At 40.2% G+C, this 19,399-nt stretch overlaps 1 protein-coding gene across 1 annotated transcript in view; it reads left to right on the top strand.

The window, feature by feature from the left end:
• Window positions 1-19,399, top strand: part of LOC136877663 (pro-resilin-like) — a 70,461-nt gene that overhangs the window by 1,507 nt on the left and 49,555 nt on the right. The window contains exon 2 of the mRNA XM_068228695.1: window positions 18,490-18,659. Coding sequence (XP_068084796.1) covers window positions 18,490-18,659 — 170 coding nt within the window. The remainder of the gene's footprint in view (window positions 1-18,489; window positions 18,660-19,399) is intronic.

Below are 19,399 nucleotides of genomic sequence, written 5' to 3'. Positions count from 1 at the left end.
GGAAAACTACCGTTCCTGGATGTCCTAGTAAAGCGCAACTCCATTGGGTCACTGAGTCATGCAGTATACAGGAAAGGCACACACACAGACAGGTATCTACACGCCCCGTCTCATCATCACCTATCACAAAAGCAGACTGTCCTACCATCACTGGTAAACAGGGCCATATCGATATCAGACGCAGAGCACCTCGAGGAAGGGAAAGAACACCTCACGAGAACCCTCAAGTAAAACGGCTTCTCGCTCAATAACATCCGACGAGTCTTTAAAAAATCAGAAGAGAACAAAGAAAAGGCCGCCGTAGGAGAAAACAACGGGAAAGAAGAACTGACCCGCCCGAAAACAGCGATACTGCCATACTTAAAAAATACTACAGACAGGATCGGCAAGATACTGGACAAATACGGCATAAAAACCATCTACAAACCTCACCGAAAGCTAGCTCGTTATCTACCACCAGTAAAAGACACAATAGAATTACAGGCTCCTGGAGTATACCACATTGAATATAGCTGCGGAGCTTGTTATATTGGTGAAACAAAACGTCTGATCTCCACCCGCCTAAAAGAACATATCCGTCACACCAAAGAACCAAAACACAGATATTTCAGCGGTAGCCAAGCATTCCTACGAAACAAGGCACGAAATATCATTTGATAAGACCAAGATCCTAGCAGCTATTCCTTGGAATCTGGAAAGGAAAATCCGCGGGGCTATCGAAATCAAGAAACATCCGAACAACATAAATTTAGAAGAAAGACGTAAAATCAGTAATTCTTGGATGCCTATCATTCATAGTTTAAGACATGCAGACTACAACATAAACACACGGGCCGAAACCGCATTACTAGGGTGCGGATTTTTATGTGCTAAAAATGTGAAATATATTTATTTTTTATGTGCTGAAAAACTTTAAAGTATGTGATAAAAATTGAAATTATTTTCCTTTAAATATCACATAACTAGTCGCGCTCAAGAAGTAAATATAATGTTTTGTATTAGAATATGGTGCTACCAAACGTGCTCCGTAAGGCAAAATTATGTCTGTGTATGGAAACGTGCTGTATGGTATATTAATTTTTGATATGCCAGAGTAGATATTATGAATGGTTATTTTTTAAAGGTAATATTTTGTTTAAATATTGCAAAAGCAACCTATCATCTTTGAAAAAATAGTACCAGTTCGTACTCACCCATCACACGCTGGAATATTGGTTGCTAGAAGTAGTCTCAGAATTGCAGTGAACAACGAAGGTCATCTCCAAATTGTCCATCACAAATGCATGCCGATTATCTCTAAAGAACGCCTTATACTGCGAAAACGATCGCTCCACATCACAGGAAGTCAGACGAGAATAGTTAAAGACAGGAATGTCACCAACAATAACGCCATCAATTTCGCCAACATGAGCACCCTCTAATACATTAGAAATTTGGCACATTGTTTGAAATCCTCTGTTTTCCCTGAACACATTTTGATATTTGACCTTTAACAGTCCCTGTACCTGCGAAGCCGGGAGTGAATCTAATTTATTTTCAAAAGCGCGCACTTCCTTCACTGTTTCGGACAACAGGTTAGTGGATTTTTCAAGTATGTCTATAGTTTTACACAAGAAGCTTAGATTGGCAGATATAAACGCCAAATCATTTTTCAAAGAGCTGTCTTTTAGTATCTCTTGAAGAATTTCAATTGACGACGCGTCGTTTTTATCTAGCACGTTCACAACGGATACAAAACTTTCGAAATTGTCTGCGTAGTATACCACAGCGCTAAGCCAGGTACCCCACCGCGTAACAATAGGCAGAGGAAGAAGCGCAGGATCCGGGTTTTTCTCTTTAAAGAGATCGATTCTTGAGGGTGCTTTTACGAAGACTTTTTTGCCATTAGACACTAATTTATCCACTTGAGGATACTGAGCCCGCACAGTTTCACATAACCTGTGTAGAGCAAGTTACGTGTATCATTTTCGGAAAGCTCACAGAAAGGCATTCGGCTGCCTTTTTCATGTAAGCTGCACTTTCAGTAAGGAAAAACAATACATGGTCGTATTTTATACCTTTTGGCCAAAGTAAGTGTATGGCTTCATTGAATAACCTAGCTACAGTGACATGGTTTGCAGCAAGCATTTATTTACACGCTAGCAAATAAGAATGTTCGCAAGCAGTTTTGTCATTCTTCAACACACCAACTACAACATTTCCTACTTTTCTGTCACTTGAATCAGTGGTTTCGTCAATGCTCACCCACAGTTTTTCGCTATCACATACTGCCCGAATTCTCTGTAAAGTTTCTTCGTAAGATTTTGGGAGATAGTTTTTCCTTAACGTGGATTCGTCTGGAGGCTCAAAATTAATGTACTTTGTTAGGAAATTTCTCAGTCCCGGATTATTTATTTTACCAACAGGAATGTCGGCGCAAACAAATGCTCTGCATACATCTAAATAATACTGGGAGTATTTAGATGGGCCTGCATTTGAAATAGCTGGTTCAGCTATTAGTAATTGTCGCGAACGCACACGCGAAGCAGCCGCAGTATGCTTATTTCCAGAAAAATGCTGGATTACTTGAGAACGCTGATCTTCACGTACTGTTTTACCACATGGTTGGCAAAATAAATACTTTTCCATCGGTAGTGAAAATGCTTTTAAATTCCTCTATATATTGTTGAAGACGCGACCTTGTACTCAACTTCCCTTTTGGCATTATTTTGCAGGTTACGACACACGCATTTACGGTGAATCACTGTTTCAATAAAAAGAATAGCAGCGGACACTGAAGGAAATATTTCCTATAAATCCATACAAAATCACACGACCACGGGAATGATATATGGACCCGAACAGCTAACCTTACTCTTAGGAGTGATGAAATTCCACTACCTAATGGTGGGGCAATATTCTTCCGAGTCTCCCATGTCGTAACGGAATTACGTCACCTTATCTCTCCGTGATTGCCTTTCGCTGATATTCTATAAATAAAACCCGAGAGGGCTGACTCATAAAGAGTTGGAATGATATCATGCAAAGAAACATCTTGTGCAGCAAATCAAATCGCTGTCTAAATGTAACGACGTAGCCAGTGACCAGCAAGTTTTAGAACTTATGGAGGGAAGTCCATAAATAGCCGAAACATTCAGATACATTATGTTAAATACACTGTTATAAACAATACCGTAATCGTAAAATGAAAATATGAGCATTGTTTTATAACACAGAAGCATTTTAAATTTTATTGATCAACAAATATTGCCGATTAATGTGCTTATTATAGATTTTCTTAAAATATGTATTTACATTAAAAAATGTGAAAATATGTGTTTTTATGTGCAATAAGATTCAGTTTTTACACTTGGGGATGCACAATAGGAATAATGAACTTCGTAACTTGCGTTAAAACTTACGCAAAAAATATGTAATTACATAAAAATCTGCTCCCTACCCATTACATAACAGCGCGGGCAAGCCCCCACTACCTGGCTCTGACACATACCTTCCAGAACGCTCACGAGACAGCCAGGGCTTACGTCAGCCAGAAAGACTAGGATATAAAAGGCCAAGGTCAGGGCCCCTCTAGTAGTATAAATTGCTGCCTGGGAGACTGATTACCTACGATCGAGTAGGGGTATTTCAGTCCCCTTGACAAGAATTACTGCAATGTATTCGAAACGTCGGCAAACTGTACGTGATGTACAGACAACTACAACACGGTTCAACCCAGAAATTAAATTAAATAATCATTCAAACTTATTCGTCTACTGATGTCATTCCACGCCATCTCTCCACTGACAGCTTGGATCATACCACTTGCCGAATGTTGGCTCTTTTGGTGTTCTTTATGGTAGGTTTGGCTGCTGCTATCTTCTTGGTACCTTCACCTTTTCTATTGGTCCAGTAATACTTAATTTTCTTGCTGATCTCTATCTTGCGTTCCTCGGACCATTTCCTGGTCTTATAGCGGTTTGCTTCTGTAAGGGATTTTAGGAAGGTCTCGTTTTAATAATTGAACAGTAGTTGTTTCCGTTAATTATGATGGACTTTTAATATTATGTTCTGCCAGATCCTTCTCTACCTGCTCGATCTACAACGATCAAGAGGAGTTACCCTTCCTGGCTACTTTCAAGATCATATAGGGCAACCTGTTGGAGACCATTCTATACAGATGTCCGTTTTAGTTTGTACCATCGTCTTCCATTTCAAAGAATCCTTGGTCCTAATATATTCCTCAGGAACTTCTTCTTCTTACTTAGAGATAGGCACTCTGCTGAGTATAGGACTGATGGTCTGATTATTGCATTATAGTGTGCGAGTTTGTCATTCATCGATAGATGCTTTGAGGCGTACAGTTTTCTGCAGACATGACATGTCTTCTCTAGTTTTATTCTTCTCTTTTCGAAAGCAACCGTTTCACTAAAATATTCTGAAATCCACTCTCCGAGGTACTTGATACGCTTGGTATTACTTACTCTCATCGTTCTAAGGACACTTTTGATATTGGTAATAAACTCGGTCTTTCCGACGTTGATCAGGAGACCTGTTTTATCCGCTTTTGAGTGTCGTGTTTAGGTCGTCTGCTTTGATCCTCATTCTTAATCGGCTGTTCCAATCCCTGATGATCTTTACCAGGAGTCATTTAAATAATATAACCTACTCGAGATCCTCCTTGCCTCACTCCTCTTTTAATTGGAAAACTCCCCGAGAGCTGTCCTCTGAACTTTATTTTGGAAGTGGTGTTCCACAGGGTGGCTCGTGTTTTGTATATTTTCAGTACAGGATGTCGATACTTTGAACCCTGCTTGGTATTCCCCTAACCCGTTGCCCATCTGTAGCGTTACATGCACTTCTAGTATCTTACAAAATATGTTATGTGTGACCGCAAGGAGTGATATTCCTCTGTAGTTGCCGTGGTCTGTTTTGTTCCTTTTCTTCTGGATCGGGTGGATAACAGCTGAGGTCCAGTCATCTGGGAGCCACTCGTTAGACCATTTATCAAGTATCACTTTATGTATGTTATTTATTATTATTTGATCCACATCTGGACTTGCCACAGACACAGAATCTTAAAAAGAAGGGCGTGTTTAGACTGGAAACAAAATACCTCGAGATAATACAGTACATACAAGTCTGAAATAAGTAACATTGTCACACGGTTCATCAGAATAGCCACTGAATGTATAATTATCACTGTTATAATATTTTGTTGCATTCTGTTCTCTATCTTGTTTGCCACACACCAGTTTAAAAACAACTGGCGCCCTACCCCGAGCTACTAAATGTACAAGAGAGACAGTTTTCTGCCTCATATCATATGATTGGACAAAGTATGGTGTAGTCGGTTCACAGATATTTTTCTTCTCATTGTTCACTTCTTTGGGCTGAGTTAGCGATTGCTCCAAGTGAATGATTGGATCAATGATTTCTTCTCTATTTTGTTTCTTTATTAATGGCAATAATGTCGATGAATCTATTGCTACCGTTTGTCGAACATCTTCGTGGCCTTCTAACGCTTCCTTGGGCAGGGAGGTGGCAATTATTGGGCAAGCTATAATAATCCACTTTATACGCAGCATCTCACCATGAGTGCAGTTTCTCAGCAAAATAAGCCAAAGTTACAAACTCACTGCAATGCCTGTAGTGGTTTGTGCTGGAAGACCATAGCTATCATTTTAATCACATCTCGCAATTCAAATATTGTTAAATTTCCTTTGACCGGGCGAGTTGGCCGTGCGGTTAGGGGCGCGCGGCTGTGAGCTCGCAACCGGGAGATAGTGGTTTCGAATCCCACTGTCGGCAGCCCTAAAGATGGTTTTCCGTGGCTTCCCATTTTCACACCAGGCGAATGCGGGGCTGTACCTTAATTAAGGCCACGGCCGCTTCCTTCCATCCCTAGGCCTTTCCTGTCCCATCGTCGCCATAAGACTTATCTGTGTCGGTGTGACGTAAAGCAAATAGCGCCACTCCTTTCCCCTTTAGTGGACATCTACACTACTCTTCATTTCATTTTCCCTCAGCTTTTTCCTCAGATTTCAAATTTTGCAGGTTAATCTGTTCCTTACAAGTAAATTGGAACACTGCCAGGCATGCTGTCTCAATGCCTCTAACATCTCTGATATTGTTGACATGTCAGTTGCTTGTACTTTGCAGGTTATTATTTTTAACTGCTGCAGAATTTCTCTCACTGCAAGCCCTTTGTATTTATGTGGTGTCACCTGGCAGATGTAAGATTTTTTCACCGCCTACTTAATATATGTATCTGCCATGCTGAGGAAACGTTTTGGGATGCTTTGTAATGGCAAGGCGTTCGTGATATACAGGCCATACTGTAGCTATGATGACGTCACGCTGGGTGGGAAATGGAGGCGATACGCATCTGCTCCGCTTGAATAACACACTCGTTTGAATTAGTTAAGAAACTGTTAACACCTTATAAAACCAAAAACTATTCATAAATATTTGTTAGTTCTGACATACAATGCATATCCTTCCCCGTAACGTTCTATTTCTCGCGTATATCCGTTCGTTTCCGTGAGAACAGGCTAAAACTTTGAGACATATTCTTGCGATTTATATTCATGTTCTAGTCAACTGGAACGTTCACATCATACACACTGATAGAAAACAAACAAACAATTACCAATACAATATACTAAAAATGTAAATTATTTTCGTACCACCAATTCAGTACGTGCAAGAAAGATTACGAGTAAGCTAACCTCCAACAACAACAAAACATTTACTGTCACTGCCATGAAATTAAATTGTTGTTTAAAAAAATGTAGTTTTTAAACAGCAAATAATGCCTATACAATTATTTTCATGGAATAACCCTGTTCCATTGCCTATGATACGAAATTTGATAGGAAAATCTCAGCAGTGTTATTTCACAATACATTTCTACCTAAAATGTTAAAATGAATAAATTGGACTTGAATTTTCAAATACACGGAATTCAAATAAGCCGGTAGTCTGATTTCGTTAAACTATATATAATGTTACTCACGTTTTTGACATAATAAGAAATGTTAACTCACCATGAGGACGAGGCACGCTTATTTCCCTCAGGATTTAGTCTTCAGGAAAGTTTTGTGGTAACTAACTATTAATTTCTCCCTAGGAATAGCCTTCTTCCATACCCTAACTCTTTCTTCATCAGAAGGAAACACAGATACTGGAGTGTACTCTCCTTATTTAATTTTGGTTTGGAGCCAGGCATACAGCAACTCTTAGCATGATGATTTCTCTCTCTGATAACCTTAATTCAATTATACACACATTGTGGTTGATAACAAAACGCTGAATGCACTAACTCAACTCATTTTACACTATGGATATAACATTACATAAATAAACTACAAAATTAAAACACTGCATAACGATATTCTTAACCTATAGCCTCACATGAATACACGCTAACACTATGTTTTCTTCACTAATTGAGGACTTTTCATTAATAATGCAGTCGATAACGACTCAGTCTGATACATATCTGAGTAAACATACGGCCAACGTTAAAAATTTCAATAAAACAGCGAAGAATGCACATGTAACTCAGCTAATTCACGTGCTAAACTTCCCCCCTAACGATCAGCTGATTGCTTTCCCGCGCTTGCTACAATACGGTCTGTACCTCAAGAACGCAGTGGTAATGGACATATTTGAAAAGGATATAATAATGTTGGTCCAATGAATTGGTTGATATTTTGATCTGCTTAGAAAAGACATGAGAAGCACAACTTGTCTAGAATTTTCCCGAGATTTTCCAACACTTCCTTGACATTAAAAATAATGTAGTGATTAAAAGTGACACTCAATTATTTCTTCCGTCCTCCTGTCCAATAATTTTGATTGGTACAATTACTATGTCAAGTGTATCAGATTGTATAGTTCCTTGCTGGATAATGATTGCATTGGAATTTTGAGCATTCGCTTGAAAACCTATTTGCTGAAGAAGACACATAATTGGCATAATTGAGGAAAATTACGGGTTCGTTATTTCGACCCACTATCACAAGATCACCAGCAAACCCGAGGATCACAATTGCATGTGTTTTCTAACAGGCAAAAAAAAAATTATGTTTATGCAACATATCTTTCTGTCATCTCATTCGGAATTTGCTCTATCTCCAGATTAAACAAAAACAACAGTGACAACGGATCTCCGTGCATAACTTCACAATTAACCGAAATTTGCTTTGACCGGCCTTTATGAGCATTTCTGTTTTGTTGTTTGTTAATAGAATTTTTAAGAGTCACTAATACGGTACATTGGAGAAAAGACAGAGCTGTATAGGGCGAGTTATTGTTGTCCATGGTCCACTGCGTAAAAAGTTTTAATTCCAGGCGAACCAAACAACTGAAGGTTGCTTCCCGCAGAATACTTTCTACAATGTTAATGTTTATGAAATTCCCTGGAAATGTAACGAATCCCGTTTGGCAAGTGTTAAGGGCTATTTACTCTCGATCAGTCACGTCGAAGATCTTAAATATCATTCTTCACATGATGGAGCATAATGGTCTCAAGCTTTTACATCGTTTCTATCTCCGCCTTCGAAGATGAGAACTGTCCTCGCTAAAAATAAGATCATCTGGAACAAATCCTGTCAGTAACATTATGGAGGCTATTTTGACAATGATAACAGTTGCCGCCTTTTCGAATCACGTTCAATAGTACCTTATCTGAACCAGTATAGTGTTAGGTTTCATTTTCTGCATGGAGGACAATATTACATTTCCTGTTATTGTTCGCATATCGCTGTCATCAAAGCCTAAGTTTATGTTATACAACTCCCTCGTTTAATGTACCCATGAAATATCGCAGTAATACAGCATGTTGTAATGATAATGAATCACAAAAACGTAAAAACTCAATAATGCGCACGGACAGCCGTTAATTGTGGATAACTATGGGATGCAACTCACGTGATTTCGACATGGGGAAGGACCGAATAGATTAGCTCAATGCCTTGTGGCACAACCAAATACGGCTCTGTACTCGGGAAACATGCCTTCGAATCCCCCGTCGACCATCCTCGAAATGCTTTCCCGTGTTTGCCCATTTCATCTCTTGGCAAGTGCCACGACGGTACCTTTCTCAAGACCACGGCAGCTTCCTTACCATTCCTATTCCTAGCCAGCACAGTTACACCCTGGTACAGCAGCGTATGACGTGTATCGAGAATAGCCGCTACAGAACTGGCAAGGTGAACATGTCCTTGGACTCTCCCGGCGCTAAACAAGTGAAGCGATTTATGGTCCTTGGTTGCCGCATGTAAAACTAGTCCCTGGCGTTCATTCTCTTTAACTAGCGAAGTTGGAAGTAGTACGGAGCGTAGCGTCCTACGGTCTCTTCAAAGGGTACGCATGTTTTCTGTTGAGAGACAGCAAGTCAGAGTCAGAGACGCATATAGCAGAACGTATCTTCCGTTTGGTTTTTCTGGCAACTTGTTCCAGTCAGTGTTTCCCCGGCCCTGACCGCCTTCTGAGGTCAACCGCAAAGAATGAAAAATTACATTGGTGATGACAGTGACTGCAGCTAAAATGATGTTCTTATTGTTCCTTCTTACCTCACACAGAGCTCATTTCAGTTTTCTATGAGAAGGTGAAGAGACGGGTCATTTACCTGGTCCACTGGTTTGTGTCCCAAGCTGTCGTCCAAGAGGCTTTGGATTCGGTTCCGGGCTCAGCTCTGACAGTTGTCAGATTGTGAACCCAACCTCATCAGAATAATCGAGAAGTTATATCAACCAGAGATAAAGTATTTTAGATTACTAAACTGACATTAATAGTGATAAATTAAAATAGTATTATTATTATTAACAATAATAATAGTAATAATAATAATTTTCATTATGTCCCACTAACTACTTCTACGGTTTTCGGAGACGTCAAGGTGCCGGAATTTTGTTTCACAGGAGTTGTGCCGGTATTTTTACCGTATTTGAGCATCTTTAAGTACCACCGGACTCAGCCAGGATCGAACCTGCCAGCTTGAACTCTACCGTCTGAGTTACCCAACCCCGCACCAGTTAAATAATCTGAGATACGCTGATAATGCGGCCAAGGATGTCGCTCAAGTTCGGGACGTGTTTCAGCTGATCAGTGCTGGAAGTGGTAATTTAGGACTAGAAATAAACATGATAAAAACAAGGCCAATGGTTGTCGATGGGGTTAATACACTCCAATTACATTTCCCATCACAAATTGAAGCTCTTAATTCATGTATCTACCTCGGACATTAGTTCCTAGACAGGATAGCTGTGAGGTGGATATAAAGTGGCATAAAGCAATTGCCCTAAACGCGGTGGTTAAAATTGTGAAGAAGTGGTCTGGTAAACAGATTACAAAACATACTTACGGAAATATTGGTGCTCAGCATTTTTCTGTGCGGTGGTGAATCACGGACTATTAAGGCATCAGATATAAATCGAGTACATGCCTTTGAAATTTGGTGCCGGGCTGAGTGGCTCAGACGTTAAGGCGCTGGCCTTCTAACCCCAACTTGGCAGGTTCGATCCTGGCTCAGTCCGGTGGTATTTGAAGGTGCTCAAATACGACAGCCTCGTGTCGGTAGATTTACTGGCACGTAAAAGAACTCCTGCGGGACTAAATTACGGCACCTCGGCGTCTCCGAAGACCGTAAAAAGTAGTTAGTGGGACGTAAAGCAAATAACATTATTATTATTATTATTATTATTATTATTATTATTATTATTATTATTATTATTATTATTATTATTATTATTATTATTATTATTATTATTATTATTGAAATTTGGTGCTGGCGGCGACTGTTGTGTATTCCTTGAACAGCAAGAAGCACTATAATGCCAATTTTGAATGAACTAGATATTCAGCACTGACTATCTACATATTTCTGATGCCGTGTTTTACGATATATTGGGTCTAGCTCCATAATTAAACGGTTGGCATGCTGGTCTTAGTTCCAATTCACTGCCGGATCGGAGATTTTAAATTTTCATTAGTTAATTCGTGTTGCTCGAGGTCTGGATGTTTGTAACGTCTGCAGCATTAGAATTCATCTTAGGTATGGCCTAATCCTCATGGACGGCCAGGTCACGCCGAAAGACCTGCACCAGGCATTTCTTGAGGCCACAAGCAATTAAACGGCTGGAAAATGTTTAATGCTTCACCAGAAAACTACACAGATTTCTATCAGAGAAGCAGAAGACCGACTGTAATCGACAAGCATAGTCAGCTGATTCTTGTAAGTCACAGGATCTTGAGTCTCCCCAGCTAAAATATGAGGATATAGAGTCAAAACAGACACAAGTTAACGCATGTCCGCCATTTTATTACAAATTTATGAGAAATCTAACCCTAGAGTTAAGTCGCCGAGGTCAAACACAGGGCCTGAACAATGTATTCTCAATGTCGAACTGAGTGCCACACTGGACCTCAGAAGGTTTAGCGAAGAGACGGCCGGAGTGATGGTAAGGTGTTGGCTTTCTGAACCCTGCTTCGATCCTGGGTTAATCTATTTGACGAAACACAATTACGACAGCCTTGTGGCCTCCACAAAGTGGCTAGTGGGACGTAAACCTATAACATATATATCTGCTGATTTTTGTTCCATCGATATTCAGAGAACTTCTGAACCGACAGACATCGTAAAGCGGCTCAATATGGGATAAATCCCCAATGGCAAATATAGTCATTCATAAATATGTGTGAATCGTCCTCTACAATATATCATAGAAAACGACATTCCATTCCTTCAGGTGTGAAAATTATTGGTTTTGGGAAGATTTCATAAAGGTTTTGCCCGTTTTTTCACATGCTTATCGCCAAACAATTCTTTAGATATAATTGTATTTTGTCTTCTCATTGAATCTTATTCAAAACACACCGCTTACATAAGAATGTGCGCATAAAAATGGAATTCGCTACTTTTTTTCTTTTGCAAGAAATTGGAAACGGCGACTTCCCCTCCATAGATGGTGGCGGATCAAATGTTATTGAAATACAAGCCAGAATTTTAGCACACAATAATATCGAGAATGAAATGTATAGCAAATAGTAAATAATAAGTGGAGATAAAGCTCTAATCCCTTGAGTTGACTTAACGATATCCGATAAAATACTTCCATTTTATTTCAAGAGGCATCAACTTTCAATTCACTTGGTATTTTGCATCACGATTAATAAACTTCAAGGGACGTGTAGTTCTCTATTTACCTCAGCCATGACCAGTCAAGTGTTGCAATAGTGCCAAAATGTAAGTGTACAAGAAACGCACCGAGAGGTTGTCTGAGTGGTTTGAGTCCCGTAGCCATCAGCTTGCATCTGGGACATAGTGGGTTCGAACCCCACTGTCGGTAACTCTGAAGATGGTTTTACGTGGTTTCCTTTTTTCACACCAGGCTGTACCTTAACTAAGGCAATGGTCGCTTCTTTCCAACTTCTAGCCATTTCCTATCTCATCGTCGCCGTAAGAACTATCTGCATCGTTGCGACGTAAATAAAGTTGAGTATCCAGTATTCGGGAGATAGTAGGTTCGAACCCCACTGTCGACAGCCCTGAAAATGGTTTTCCGTGGTTTCCCATTTTCACACCAGGCTGTACCTTAATTAAGGCCACGGCCGCTTCCTTCCCACTCCTACTCCTTTTCTGTCCCATCGTCATCATAAGACCTATTGATTATTATTATTATTATTATTATTATTATTTCTTTCTTCGTTATGCCCGTTGACAGAGCGCGTTGGAACTAGTTAGTTTCTTCTTCTCCTCCCCAAATCCCTTCATGAACTCGCTATGCTGTTTCTTGCGTTCTTCCGTCCATTGCTTCCTTCCCTGTGGTTCTTTTAGCCTTTTCCGTGAACGTGTGCTTTGCAACCAGATTCCCAGAAGCCTTGCGATCCCTGATGATATTTTCTGTGGTATTCATTTCTTTTTAAGTCCTGCTTTATTTCCTCTAACCAGCTTATTTGGACCTTCCTTGATTTACAGTAATTATACCAAGCATTATTATTATTATTATTATTATTATTATTATTATTATTATTATTATTATTATTATTATTATTATTATTATTTTATTTTATTTCGTTAGGGCCATCTATGGACCACGGTGCTTGCGTTTAAGCTGTTTCTTGATGTCATAGTCGTTGTTTGCCACAATTGGTGTTCTTAGCGGTTGGTTTGGCAGCTATTTTCTTGTTGGTACCTCGAGCTTTCCTGATGGCCCAGTAGTCCTTCATTTTCTGGCTAAATTCAATCTTACGTTCCTCAGACCGCCACGGATGCTTGTTCCCTTTAGGTCTATTGGGGATTGTATCCTGAGCCGCTACTGTTATGGCATCCCTAAGTTGATCCCATTTTGTAGATGTGTTAATCATGTTGGTGTTATGAATCAGTCTCTCTTGGTAACTAGTGCTGTCTTCTTTGAGTTTGGTTATGTTAAACCTAGGGATATTCATGTTTTTTGCTAGCATACCCGTGGTCTTTATTAGTGGTTTCAGGTTCGTTTTAACCAGAGACAGGTAGTGATCAGATTCAATGTTGGCTCCTCGTATCACCTTGACATTCATAATATCCCTGTGGTACAGCTTGTCTATTGCTACGTGGTCGATTTGGAATTCACCCATCATGCTATTTGGGCATCGCCATGTCATTGCCTTTCTGGGAAGGTGTTTGGAAGCTGTAGACATCAAAAGTAATCCATACTTGGTGCAGACACTGATTAAGCGTTCCCCATTGGTGTTGGTTCTGTTATGGACAGGATATCTTCCGACAATCTTCCGGTATTTCTGTTCTCTACCGATCTTGGCATTGAAATTTCCTAACAATATGGTCGTATGGTGATTTGGTACTTTGTCTAGGGTTTCCTCAAGGGCATCCCGGGACTGGTTTGTCATTTCTGGGTTCTTCCTGTTAGAGTCATTGGTAGGAGCGTGCTTTTAACCAGTCGATGGTGTACTGCAAACCCAGTCCCAAGGAATGGTACATTTTCCATTACTCTATTACCAGGTTTCCATTTATATATTATATATCCTTGAGACTCTATGGCTTCTTCGTCCGGAAACCTGGTCTCTTGGAGAGCTGCTATACTGATGTTCTTGTCGTTCAGTACATCAAGTGTATGCTTAAGCTTTCCGGTCTTGATCAAGGAGTTTATATTGATTGTGGCTAGATACGTAATACTTCGTTTCAAGTTTCGTTTAGATCCGACTGGGTCACATGAAGGTGTAGGTCCCCCAGAATCCGATGAACTACTTGTGGATTGTCTACCACCTGAGGTATTATGTTCATTAAGTGTGTACTTCATGTTTGATACAGTCTGTCACACAAGTGATTAGGTTAGGTCACCCGAAGGTAACGAGTTATTAACTATTCACTGACCCAGTTTCCGCTGGGATTGGTTTCCCAACCTCCACTGGGTTGCTCAGTTTAGCAGGGACACCTCGTGCAGGTTACGTGCTGGAGTTGGAGTGAAAGAGGCTAGTTGGATTCTCTTGCTGAATCCAATATGTTATGTTGCAAATGGCTGGCAACGACGCATTTCACTCCCTTTTTTTCGGAATCACATGGACTCCCCCCAGGTTCATTCCCGGGGCCATTATTATTATTATTATTATTATTATTATTATTATTATTATTATTATTATTATTATTATGAACACCGAGTCAGTACCAGCTGTTGTAAGTAGAGACTTCTAGGCCAAAGAGTCATTAAAAACGATTCTGTTCCCAGAGAATATTGTTATTATGTACAATGGCTATAATAATAGCTTTACGTGTCACTTTAAAATCTGGTATTTATTAAGACATCTTACTAGTAATTGCGAAGCCCGCCTGGTGGCCATGATCGTTAAGGCGCTGAAGTCTAAAACGTTCTAACACCGAGGTTAGCCGGTTCGAGTCCCGTTGGTCGAAAAAATTTTCACCATCAGAATGTTGGCCGGCAGGGTAGGGGAGGTGGTGGTATACAATTTCTAATCACTAGATTGCGTGCCAAAAGCCTGGATTAAATTCCAAACCTCTCCGCAGTGCTCATATGGAGTGAGGGCATATGACGCTGTTGATGGTGATTTGTCCGTCGGATGGGGACGTTAAGCCTTGAGCAGACCCCTTGGTGCTATTCGACAGGAGTAGGCTATGTGCCGGCACCGGGTTTCACCCTCTCCCTACTATCATATATCACGTCATTCATTTCATCTCCCATTAACTCCTCTGATGAGGTTGACGTCAGGAAGGGCATCCGGTCATAAAAAACCGCCACGACAAATTCATCTCACCTCATACCCGACCCCGTAGGGAAACGGGACAAGGGTTGGACAAACAAACTAGTAATTGCGAGGAATTATTACACAAAGGCTTGCGACGTATTTACAGGTTTTTGCAGTACTCTGACACCATTGACAATTTAAATCCTGCAAGTATTTTTGTAAAGACAATCCACATTTAGTAATATATGAAGACGTTACTACACCACAGAGAATTATAAAAAACTGTGAAATAAATTATTTAAGGAGCATATTATAATATCATTCCGTCACGACCTCGTAAGCATATTATTAGTGGGTGGCAAAATGACTAGTATTACCGCATAGTCAATTTGCATCGCCTCGTCTGTTAAGAAATGTGTTAGATTATCTCTGTTCTGTGAAATGTGTTCTAGCTGCTCATTACCGTAGTTGACTGAGTTGCGGAATAGCAGTCATCAACCTGAAAAGCGGGCGTATGTTAAAGTACTGAATTCTGTTATTTATTTATTTATTTATTTATTTATTTATTTATTTATTTATTTATTTTTTATTTATTATATTTTGGTTCGTTATGGCCTACCAGGGACCACTGAGCTCGTCTTAGCTCTTAGTTATGGTCCTCTGCTTTTTCTTGGCCCAGGACGCTTCCATTTTCTGGCTGTGTGTTTGCTTGCTTCCATCCGTCCACTTAGGCCTGGTGGCCCCTGTACTCCTTTTGCTTGTGAGGGACTGTGGAAAGACTCCCTGTTGGATAGCCTGTCAGTACTGAGATCGGTTCTCCCTGCTCTCTAGTAGGATCTACAGCTCTTCTAGATCCGACTTTACTTGGCCATGGAAACCTTTCTCCTACTTGACACTGTATGGATTCTGTTGGTGAGTCTGCACGGTTTCAGGCGGGCCATGTGCTTGTAGAATTTCAGTCACGTTTTCCTTATATACGTGATTATGTCTTCCTGATGTATTAGAGCTCGTTGTTGCTCCTGATCGTGTAGATGTTATCCTCCTCTCTTATTGTCCTAGTATCCTCCTCAAGAATTTTCTCTCTTTAAGTTCTACTTTCCTGAGTGGGCTCTTTCGATTCATCAACAGACACTTCGAGGCGTAGGGTGCTTCAGCTTTTATGTTCTTAGGGTGGCGTGCACCAACCAAGACTAAGTTCTACTTCTGTAGTAGAGTACTCCTGAAGTCAGTATTCGGCGACTTCCATATGAGAGTAAATTACTCCCGAAGTATTTTAGTCCTTCCAGATACTCCTGGACTAAATTACTACAAGAGTAAAATGTTGAGAGCACCATATTGTAGTATATTACTACGAAGTAAATGACGCACGAATATAGGTTAGAATTTACTCTCAGGTCGTGCATGGAGTAAGCTAATATCGTGCCGTATATGAGAGGAAAGACGCTTCAAACGTGTTTATGGATTACTTAGATTATGTTGACGATCTCGACGCAGAAAACGACGGGAAGTGTAATAGTGCATAGGCATACAGTGCGTGAAAGGCGAGAGTCGTATAATGTGCACACGGAGAGTTTCAGGAACGTTTTTGGTCTTAGGTAGGAATCCTTTACTTCCCTTCTAAATCTACTTGGAGATCACTTACAGCTGAATTCCTGTCTTAATTTTGTTGTATCTCTCAAATTACAGTTGCTGTGTGCCCTACGAGTGTTTCGTACCGGAACATTCCAGTACAGTTGCCGTTGATCTAATTAACGTCTACCGCACAACTGCTGGCCGTATATTTCATCGCGTGGTTAAAGCAGTAGTTGAGGCTGAGAGGGAGGTACGCCTGTAAATGATGATTATTGTTCGGAAAATAAAAGGATATTCTTCACGTTGGCAGGTTTCCACACACCGTGGGTGAAACTGACTGTGACTGCACGCATATTCCCATTTTTTGCCCTCTCGGTGATAACGGTGAACTTTTCAGAAATCGGAAGAAGTATTTATCTTTTTTTTAAAATTGCTTAACGTCGCACCGGCACAGATAAGTCCTATGGCAACGATAGGATAGGAAAGTCCTAGAGATTGGAAAGCGTCCGTGGCCTTAAATTATGGACTCAGCATCTGCCTTGTGTGAAAAATGGGACAATTTCGCTGTGGATGTAGGCGATCTGTATGAAGAAACCACCATCAGTTTTCATTTTACCCGTGTGTCCATGACTTTCTGCTTTGCTTCGGCCTTCGCTTTTAAGTCCTTCCCACTTCCACAGAATCTTAACTTGCTCTTCACTGCGTTTTCCGTCACTCGAAGCATTGAATTCTTCTGTCACGGCTCTCCATGAATTTCTTTTCTTATCCAGCATCTTTATGTTGTGTCTCCTACACCCTATATCCTTTGCATAGACCGTCATTATCTCTACTAACAATCATTTATCTTTCTCGCTTACGTTTTACCCCCGTTTCCTATCGCACCATAACCTTATCATTTACATTTCTTTAAAGAAGATATACGAACACAGCACTACTCCGCGAGTAACGAAACGCTACTTCCATAGTAGTAACTAAAAGAGTAAATTGTACTTCAACTCTCCGACGTTACTTCCGGAGTAAATAACTCCCGTAGTAATTTACTTTACTTTAGTAAATGCTACTTCCGTAGTAATTTACTCCAAGATGGTGCACGCCACCCTTAGGCTTATATTACACTATCACATTTCTGTGTCACAGAATACGATAAAATCTTTGATCACCTGAATGTTACACTATGTCAAAGCTTTGATCATATGTCATGTCACAGTACTGCAATGATGAATCCAGGCTTCGGGGCCAGATGAGATACCTCCGATACTCTTACAGGAAGGACGGGAGATACTCGTCAATACCCTGACGGACCTCTTCAGAGCTAGTCTAGCTTCATGGTCTAAAGCTAAAGCAGTATTCATACGTAAACCTACAAGGGCAAACTATGCCCAAACCGAAGCACACAGACCATTATGTTTAACCTCTTTCACGCTGAAAGCAATCGAGAAAATTCTGGACAAATATATCAGAAGAACGGTGCAACTGAACTCAACGTTATAAAAAGTAATCATAGAAAGAGATGTCAAGATTATAGCACGTTAAGCTTGGTAACACATGCCTCCAAAATTATTAAAAGAACTGTTTACCAACGCATGGAGAAAAGAATAGAAGAAACTCTCCCAGAGGATCAATTCGGGTTTAGAAGAAACAGAGGAACAAGAGAAGCAATTCTGAGCCTTATAACAATTATTGAACAAGCCCTAAGAATCAATAAGAATGTCCTAATTGCTTTCATTGATATAGAGAAAGCGTTTGATAACGTTAACTGGAATATTGTGCTTAAAGCCCTTAGAAGTCTGAAAGTGGATTACAGAGATCGGAAAATCATCTATCAGCTGTACAAGAACCAGACAGCGCTTAAAGGAAAGGAGCATATCAACGAGAAAATAAGAAAGGAGTATGGCAAGGATGTGGTCTGTCATCTCTATTATTCAATGTGTATTTAAAAGAAGCAATGAACGAGTTTTCAGCCACCTCCACCAATGGAATAAAAATAAATGGCCAACTATACCAAACAATACGTTTCGCGGATGATGTTGCCCTCATAGCTGAAACTGAGAAAGAGATACAGACCTCACTAAAGAAACTGAATGCTCTACTAAAACTAAAATGTAATATGAAGGTTAACAAAACAAAAACCAAGATAATGAAATGTACTCCGGATGGTAAACAGGATGTTAATGTTTGGTTGGAAGGAGAAAAATTGACTCAAGTAAATCAGTTCAGTTACTTGGGCAGCATCATTACATCCGATCGGAGGTGTGAAAAGGACGTCCCTTCTCGAATAGCCCAGGCTAAAGAAGCTTTCAATAAAAAAGAAGTCTGTTGACCTGCAAGGCAATATCCCTACCAGTAAGAAAACATTTCATTATGAGCTTAATTTGGAGCATTGCGAACTATGGCTCTGAAACCTGGACTCTGTTAAAGGCTGATAAGAAGAGAATAGATGCATTTGAAATGTGGTGCTGGCGTCGAATGTTACGAATACCCTGGACTCACAGGCTAACAAATGAAGAAGTGCTGAAGAAACCATCAGCCTAGAGAAAATGATCGCGAAAAGAAGATGTAGTTGGACAGGTCATTTACTCCGGCATTCATCATGGTGCACCACACTGCTTGAAGGGAAACTGGAAGGCAAGACTAGAAGAGGACG

The sequence above is a fragment of the Anabrus simplex genome, chromosome 7 (assembly GCF_040414725.1).
Source record: "Anabrus simplex isolate iqAnaSimp1 chromosome 7, ASM4041472v1, whole genome shotgun sequence".
In the NCBI taxonomy this organism is placed as follows: Eukaryota; Metazoa; Arthropoda; class Insecta; order Orthoptera; family Tettigoniidae; genus Anabrus; species Anabrus simplex.
This window is presented reverse-complemented; position numbering and strand designations above follow the sequence as displayed.